General features: G+C 39.5%; 2 protein-coding genes across 2 annotated transcripts in view; one reads left to right on the forward strand and one right to left on the reverse strand.

The window, feature by feature from the left end:
• The first annotated feature begins 229 nt into the window (after positions 1-229).
• Positions 230-3,838, forward strand: CENPQ (centromere protein Q). Its single transcript, XM_009084746.1, has 8 exons — positions 230-352; positions 1,073-1,130; positions 1,280-1,394; positions 1,654-1,722; positions 2,326-2,455; positions 2,701-2,820; positions 3,078-3,155; positions 3,710-3,838. The coding sequence occupies exons 1-8, from the start codon at positions 230-232 to the stop codon at positions 3,836-3,838; spliced, it is 822 nt and encodes a 273-aa protein (XP_009082994.1).
• Positions 3,839-6,360: 2,522 nt separating this feature from the next.
• The window catches only part of LOC103811756 (cytochrome P450 2K4-like), an 8,043-nt gene continuing 5,382 nt past the window's right edge, over positions 6,361-9,021 (reverse strand). Inside the window, exons 6-9 of the mRNA XM_009084748.1 lie at positions 8,810-8,951; positions 8,001-8,185; positions 7,657-7,798; positions 6,361-6,548 (exon numbers count right to left, since the gene is read on the reverse strand). Coding sequence (XP_009082996.1) covers positions 6,361-6,548; positions 7,657-7,798; positions 8,001-8,185; positions 8,810-8,951 — 657 coding nt within the window. The remainder of the gene's footprint in view (positions 6,549-7,656; positions 7,799-8,000; positions 8,186-8,809; positions 8,952-9,021) is intronic.

Here is a 9,021-nt window from a genome sequence, read left to right on the forward strand (position 1 = left end):
GCAAGGACTTGTCTGAAAGGCAGATGGGGATTTTTAGTGGTCCTGCACTGGGTTAGAAACAATGCAAACATTTAGGCATGTTTAGCACTGGGTGTCTTCATTGTTTTGCTTGTTAATGTGTGGTTAGTATTGAATGGATTATAATTGCTGGATTTTAATTTCATTTTTGTTTCCTCCTGTTCCCTTTGCTTCACAAATAATGAAGCCCCACCACGCATCTTCCAGGAAAATGGGGAAGACCACTGGTGGGAGATCAGCAAAAACCCGTTTTAAATCACAAAGTCAACAGGGGCCTTCCAGCAATAAAAAAGGAACAGGTGGAGAAAGAAGAAAACAAGGTCAAAAAAGACAGGTATTCATTATTTTGGATCAAACAAAGTAGAAAAGTAACCAAAGGGGAAAAGAAATATATACTTTTGCCCATTTTTAACTGGAATTTATAGAAAATATTTCATTAACTAAATATAGTCTTCCTGAGGAAATGCCTAGTGTGAACAGCTCTTTTGAGCAGCGTCAGCTGCTTCCTGGTTTCCAGAATTCCCAGTTGGGTGCTACTGTGCCTGTGACAGGTAGAGGGAAGCATTGCCTGATCATGAACATAAAGGCAAGCTGGCTGTGCCCTGGTGAAGAGCTGCTGAATAGCATCTGTTGAGCAGAGGGATCAAGTCAGAGTTCATTCGGCTCAGTTTATTCACTTTTGGAAAATATTCCCTGCATGTCTCAGGACAAGAGTCTTCAAGAAGCTTTCTGTTGGACAGAGCTTACCCCACCACTGATTACCAACAGCACAATCTCAAGATGTGTCTGGACAGCAAAACATCTTGTGCATTTCTTATTTAATGACCTCAGTCTTGGAATGGGAGGAATTAAGAAGAGTGAACTGCTTTCCTTAACCTGCTTGAGCTGAATTACTATTTCATAGTTCAAAAAGCCTATTTTTGTGGTCACTGTCAATAGACCTCTGTCAGGCACTAAGATGCTGTCACAGCCTCTTTGTATTTACTAGCAGTAGATGCATGATTGCAAAGAATGTTTTAAAGTTAACAGATTTGCTGTAAATTTTTCTCTTCAGGAAGTCGCTCAGACAGTCAAAAGGAAAGCTGAGGAACAAAGGGACTATTCCCCTGGAGGTAGAATCCTGTTCTTTCCTGTTTAATCCTAACTGTTAGACCTTTGGCTATGACCTGTATTGAGTCAGGATCTGACTGAACTGAATCCCAAAGCTGTCTATCTAGTTGTGACAAATCTTATCTTTTCCTTTTCCCCTTTGTGTTAACAGGAGAAAATGGTTCTTCAAAAAGGATGAAGCTATCCAGTGCTACAGTAGGATCTTGGCAGACTCTCTCCGAGAGCAGTAGACAGTTTCTGGAAACTATAGTGGATTCAGCAGTACTGTAAGTGCTAAATATCCTTGTGGTTCTTCTTTGTTTCCACAAGGAATAAAGCAAAAATCATAATATTCCCTGAACTAGAAATGCTTTGGAGCTTTTTGGGGGGATATGACTGTGTCTGTTTTGTCCAGTGTAACACTGGACATCTGATAACTGGATATCTGAAGTTGGAAATTTTTAGCTAGAGAAGTTCTGACTGTGTTCAGTTCCTTTGTGTTCTCTGTGTTTTGCAATGAGAATTTTGCCTGTATTTTCTTTCCAGATCTGTTTTGTGCCAACAAAGGCAGAGCAAATATGATGTTCAGAAGCACCTCAATGTACTGAGAAAAGGGTAAGAAATTATAATGTAAAAAACACAAACAAACAAACCAAAAAACCCAAACCCCAACAAAACAAAAAATAAAAGAAGGAGAGAAGATATGTCTTTTACTCAGTTGTTTTGTACCATGCTTAGAGGGCAAGTTAAAGCTCCCTCTGACATAAAGCTATGTATCATGTTTCATAAAAGCATTTACGGGTTTTACTAAAATGATATTGTTTGGAAGCAATTAAAAATGCTGCTTTTAGAGCTTATTTTTACTTTGAAGAGTAGAAGGATCAGAACTAGGAAAAGATTACGAAAATACTAGTTCATGTTAATTTACAGTCAGGGAGTGTACAGGCCAGTGGGTCAGAAACCACACAAGGTCACTACAATAGCAAAGGTTTGAATGTTGGGATTTCTTACTCGTTTTTCCCTCCTTAGACACCTATTCCATGTGGTTTTGCAAAACAATTCAAGAGAACTTTTCTTCCTGTCTGCATTCTTTTGCTTCACTGGCAGCAGTTGGGCTAAACAGAGTTTAGTTTTTCCCCAGAGAAGGCATTAGTTAGTTTTCTGTTTGTTTTTCAAAGGACTCCAAAGAAGTCACACTTTCCTTTTTCTATAATTAAGGATACTGAAAGTTTTCAAGACTTTGAAGGTGCCTCCAGGGAAGCTGAGCAACCTGAAGAATATTCCAGGCCTTCAGATGTCAGAGAAACAAATGCTTGAGACAAATGAGAACTCTCTGGCACAATTGCAGGTATGAAAGGCAAGGAAGGGAAGGAATTACCTTACCCATATGCTGCTGCTCAGTGTGTTGTACCCTCTAGTAGACAGATTACTGTCTACAGACTACTGCCTGTGCTGTTGTGGAGGAGTGTCCACTTGTCATTGTTGTCACCCATCTTTGCTACAAAGCAGTGTCTCTTTTTGGACAGCTGTCTGCAAGAGGCTCAGCATCTCTGAAGCAAATTTGGTTCTGGTTTTGTGTCTGTTTTGTCTTAGGAAGAAATAACTGAAGCTGAGCGTTCAGCAGTTCGCATTGAGGAAACTCTACAGCAACTGGAGTACAAAATCCAGGTGCTCAAGAATGAGTTAGAGAAAGATGAAAAGGAGGCCGGGAAGGTATTTCCAATAAATATTGCTGTACTTCTACTAACCTAGAGGAATGGACTAACTTTCAGAGCTGTCCCAAACAAGCTGTTTTAAGAGTACATCATATAAGGAAAGGCTTCTTTGCCTTTGGGAATGTCTTTTCAATTTTGCTAACTTCAGTTGAAAAATTTAGTTTTCAGAAGTTGGATAATGACAGGTTATTTTCCTACTTGTGTGCCTAATCTTTCTTTTGGGGTTATTTTTCCATGCTCTTTTTCCTTTCCTAGGTATTGCAGGAAAGTGGCAGTGAAGCACTGCACCTTCCAGAACTCCCCAAGCAGAGTTTTCAGGCACCCACTTTGCAGGTTAGCATGGAATATATTTTATATTTTCAGAGACACTTTGGCCATGAGAAGGAAGGCAACAGAATGTGCTTTTATCACTTAACTTCTGCCAGAGGGACAATTCTGAAAATTCAGAAATATTGAATAGGGTTTTTTTTTCTTTATGCTTATGTTCTAAAACCAGAAAGAAATCAATAGCAAACCTCCCCATCCCAGCAAGTATTCAAGGCCAGGTTGGATGGGGCTTGGAGCAACCTGGTCTAGTGGAATGTGTCCCTGCCCGTGGCAGGGGTTGAAACAAGATGATCTTTAAGGTCCCTTCCAACTCCAATCATTCTGTGATTATATGATTTAAATTATCACGTCTTTCCTAGAAAAGGTTTTTAGGGAAGCTGTAATAATTTCGGAAATATATCTCTCTAACTGTTGGGAGGAAGCGTGTCTCATTCTGTGTCTTTCAATCTTTCTTATTTTAGCTGTATTTAGCTACAGCTGTGCTGCATGACAGTGAAATTCCTGTGGCACTCAGCAAAAGCTGTTTTTTATTTGTTGTCCATCATTCTTTCCTTCTTTAGGAAGAAATTTTGAAGATAAAGAATAAAAACATTCTTGTAAAGGATATGAATGCTATTCAGCAGTCAGCTGACTTGAAGAAAGTGTTAACCCTCATTGAAAAGACCTATGAGAAGGTGGATTTGCTTTGAGAAGCTGAAAATACATGGAGTCTCCTCTGAAGGAGCTAACATAGGCCAAGGCTCTCAGGATGCTGAGCATGGAAACCATGGCTTCTTCCTAATGACTTTACTAATGTGATGGTTGAATTTCTATTAAAACATTTTCTATGGATATTGGTGTATAAATGTGTAGATACGTTCTGGGGCTCAAGTGAATTATGTCATCTATCAAGGGGTTTTTGGGTTGTGTTTTTTTTGGTCTTGTGATGATTTCTAATGATTATATATAAAGTCTTAGGAGAGGGGAGAGAATGGGATCCCAGGTTATTTGAGCATTTTTATAGAATAAAAGACAACTATTCCATTGTATCTGCAGTTTGTATCACATCTGTAAATTGCTGAAGGCAGTATCTCTTACCAAACCAACTTTAATCCTCTTTAAACCTGAAACATGCTGTAAAAAAATGCTTATCTAATCCCCTGTTCAGCTGACTGTTTTTGAAAAAACCCCTATCCATTGCAGGAAATTGAATAATTTTTATCAGACATACAGGTGGCTTTTTTACACTTTCATGTTCACCACTTAAAAAGAAGACACGCATGACTATCCAGATGCTGGGGGAATGCAGATGCAGGGTCAGTTCAGACAAGGCTGTCAACTTTTGGTTGAAAACCCTCAATGTATAGCCAGTACAGGGAGCTCACTAAACACTAATATGAGCTTTACTGCTTTCTATCTTCTTGCCTTCAGAATGGGAAAACTTGAAATTCTTATGGAAGAAATTCTTATGGAAGAATTGTCATCTACTCCTAGAAGTATTGCCAGTTAATGGAAGAATGTGGGGAAGCATCTGCTATCCTAAGAGAAAATGGCTTTTCCTTCATGGGAGAAAAAGTGACATACTGGGGTCTGCAAGCTCAGTACTGGAGGAGGCTGTAGCCACAGCCAAGACAATGGCCTTGCAATGGCCCCTCACAGAGTCATACGCAGAGCCTCTCCATAACTTATTTTCTGATTATACTTTGTATGTTAATCCAAAATGATAAGAATTATTCATAACTGTGTGATCCCTTTTAATTGCCAAATAAATAAAGAAGATAAATCAGGAATTCTATGGTAATGTGATAAAAGGGCACCTACAGTAAAGAGAATGAATGTGCTTGAAGCTTTTGCTTGAAGTTTTCCTCCTATTGCACTTTTAGATGGAGTTTGGTTTAAAACATGTCATTCTGCACCTGAGTTGAGGTTTAGACAAAGCACCACCACAAATACTTGTCGTCTGTATGGTAGAACAGTAGGAAGTAAAATAAGATTTACACAGCAATATCTAGGAGGGTCACTTTGAGCTGTGATGAGCAGGTTTCCAATGATGTGTGAAGGCTTTGGTTTGGGGGAAATTCTCTCTGCAATGTATATTCCAGAAACTTTCTATTTTTCATTGACAATAGAAGAGTCAGGACAAGCAATAGGCAGGCAAAAATCCTTGGTGAGGAAAGGGCATTGCACCCCACAGTGATAGCACAGTAAACAACCATGTTCTTTGCCCCAGCACTGAGGTGATGAACCCTAATGTGTCTGGGTGGCACCTGAGGGTGCTGGGCCTGAACCAAGAGTACCACCCAACTCCCATGCTGGGAAGACAGAGCAGATGCATAGGCTCAAAGCAGAATCACTCTAGGGCTGCTTTGACTCTCAGTCAGTTTTAACTTCTTTTTACTGTTGCCAGGAGGTGGGAGCCCTGTCAGCTGGAATTTGCAGACAGTCCTTATGCAATGTTTAATAGCCAGTCAGAGGGCTGATTACAGAAGCACCAGCTGTTTGCCATGGGTGTACACTTTATTTGCTGAGCTTATCCATTTACAGAATATTCAGGGAAAATATTAATGACCCTCTGGGCTCAAGTCAACTTGCCTTAGGGTTTTTTCCTGAGAAGTGATATGCTGTAACAAGTGCACAACTGTGACTTCTTTGCATATGGTAGTAGAAGGATTAAGGAAAAGAGCCGAGGGGGAGAAAAAGCAATGAGGTATTGGGGAACATCAATATATCCAACCCAGTTTCAAACTCATCTGACTGCCAAGGCCAAATAGCCCTTCTGTTCTGAAGAACTCAAGCTCTGAACATGTCACATTCACCACAGAGGCTCTGTAGTGCTTATCTTTAATCAGGATAGTACAAGCTAGGCACAGCTTCATGGTCCCTATGTCTCTTTGGAGAAACCTGGATGTGGGAGCATTTTTTGGGATATGCTTTCAACAAGCACTCATTACCAAATGGAAACTGAAGTCAGAATGAGACATCTGAGGGTCTGTATTATTTAGCCCAGATTAGGTGATCTAATAGGTGAGTCAGTGAGTGATCAATTAGTCCACACTTCTGGTCCACTTCTGCCCTCCTCCAATAAATTAAATATAAAATAACACTAGTTTTGTTTAGAAGTACTGGAAACTTTCATTAAGATGTGAATTATTTTGGCCAAAGAAATAAGAAGGCAGATGTCATGAAAAAGTAAATTAAACGTTTTTGAAACAAATGGATGCTGATTAGAGCTCTAGGAACGTGTTACAGCACACATTTTGTAGGGTTTGGGGATGACATTAAATGAAATAGCAGGGCTGAGGTCCAGCTCCGAGGTGGAAACTCCAGGTGGAGGGCAGAAGTTGAACCTCTGCAGGAGACTGGTGAAGAAGAGGAAGAGTTCCATTTTGGCAAGAGTCTCTCCAGCACAGATCCTCCGTCCTGGAATGAAATGCAGAACAGCCATAAGAGAGTCTGTGGAAGATGTTTTTTCAACAGTTGGAAGAAAAAAAACCCCTCTGAGCTGCTCTTATTCTGAGAAAAGTCAGTGGGAAACCAGAACACCTGAAATGTCATATCCTAGCTATGGATGAAGAATACAGTAGCTTTTGATAGTCTGTTGAGTAATAAACTCTTCTGAGAGATGATCCTTGGTCTTCTGAGGTATGATAACAAAGCCAGCCAGTGATTTATTTAATTTTTCCTTTGTGTAAATGCTGGCATTTCAGTTTTCTAGTTTAAGGAATTAATTTTCCTTCATTCCCGCTTTCAATAAAATATGCAGTTTTCTTAATTTTCATATTTTTCCTCAACATGGCTCAATTTTTTGATCCCAGACCACTTTGGACAGTTTGGTCCAGACTTTGAATCTATTAGTCTAGTCATAGGCATTTTTAATACTAAAATTTGTCAGAAAATTCCTTGGAGACTCACAAATGCTAGATAGATTGTGACTGAGAAGGCAGGTGGGAGAGATATTTTATGGATATTCAAAAGTGCTGAAAATATAAATTTTTCTCAGTCCTGGTCAAATCAGCATCTTGTAAACTGCCTTAATCACAGCCTGATAAATAAGGCCTAAACTCACAAAAACCTGAACTGAGATTTGATTTTAACTCCCCTGTATGACAGAAAGTGGAAAAAGAAGAGCTATTGCATGGCTGTGCTATGAAACACACCCTCCAGGGAATGCCAAAGAACTCCAGCCCATAGAGCAGTTGTAGGCTACAGATTATACTGCAGAAAAATGTTACCTAAACCATTATGGAATTTGCTGATAACCTCCCTTCATATTTAAGAAGGCAGAACAAATTCATACTTATAATCATCGAATACTAATTGAGAAACCATTAACATCCAGAGTCTAGAGCAATTGGCAGCTAGTTGTGAGCACTTGCTCTGATCAGAGGTGTGTCCTGAAAATTCTATGAAATATGAGGACATGGCCCCGTGAAGAAGTAAGTGTGCAGGCCACGCTTCAGTAACAAAAAAACTCTGGTACATGTGGTTCTTGTACATGCAACACCATTAAATGGAAAAGAGAAGGCACCTGCTGAAAAAGGCATGAAAGCATCTTTCTTCACAAATTTTCCATTGGCATCAAGAAAGTGCTCAGGATAGAACATGTCTGGTTTCTTCCACTGTGATTTGTCTTGCAGGACTGAGGCCAGTAAGGGGATGATGTATGTTCCCTGCAAAACAGGACAATGGAATTAATCCCTGGACAAATATTGTGGTGGAAGTGATGGCAAAAGGCTCCAAGTTTGTCAGCCTGGAGAAAAGGATTATTCTGACTGATGTTATGTGACTTCATTAAAGATCCATGTTTGTCACATTAACTAAATTTGAGAAATAAAAAATGCTAAATAAAAACTAATCCTGTAGGCATCTCACCTTGGGAATGAAATAGCCTTTGAGGGTGACATCTGCAGTGGTCTCATGAGGCAAATCCAATGGCAGGATATTAGCAAACCTCTGAATTTCATGGATGACAGCATCTGTATATGGCATCTGAGTTCGATGCTCAATTCGTGGGGGGTTTGACCCTATCACTTGCTCTATCTCTTCTTGGACCTTTCCTGAGGAGAGAATCAAGTATGAGAGAGAGACAAGGACTCATTCATCCTTGAGACATACTGTCCTTTACTGATGTAAAGTATGAAAATGAGTGAAAATCATAAATTCTCCAAAAATAGTTTTTTTTCCTTTCAGAAATATGGAAAATAAACAGAACTACAGTGTTTTATTTTTTCTTTACCAAAAAGAAACCTAAAGACTTGACTCCTAACAACCCTATACCATCAATTGGAATGGAGATGTCAAACAATGGGCAATTCTCTGAATCTTCTCAGGTATGTAAAGCCTCAGTACTGTTCATTTAACATCTGCACAAGTCTTTGGTTTATCAAGAGTTCATTTCTGAGGGTAACAATTTGGTTGGCCAACACAGGACAGCTCTTACTAATGAGATTTTACTGAGAAAAGGGCATGACCCATATGAGCTCTGTTTATACCCTACTTCTAGGCTGACTAGTGTGCCCCTCACTGGGTCTGAACCACAGGGCACAGCAGTACATAGACAATAATTAGCTAGAAATCTTGGCTTTTTATAACTTGGTATATTAACAATATGTTGACCCTCCATGTTCCCATTTGGTTCCTAATACCCTGAGTGTAACAGTTTCTGTCATAAAACCACTTACTCTGAACTTCAGGGTACTTTAGCATCAGCAGAAAGCCCCAGTACAGTGTGGTGGAAATTGTCTCAACACCAGCAATAAACAAATTGCTCACCAAGCTTAGCAAGTTGTCATTATGGAAATATCCATTGATAGTGGATTTCTCCTGAAAAAGTGGTTGAGATAAAAGGATGAAAACTATAAGATTTCCATGTGAAAATGCAATTTATGTAGGG

This window comes from Acanthisitta chloris, unplaced genomic scaffold, assembly GCF_000695815.1.
Source record: "Acanthisitta chloris isolate BGI_N310 unplaced genomic scaffold, ASM69581v1 scaffold5121, whole genome shotgun sequence".
In the NCBI taxonomy this organism is placed as follows: Eukaryota; Metazoa; Chordata; class Aves; order Passeriformes; family Acanthisittidae; genus Acanthisitta; species Acanthisitta chloris.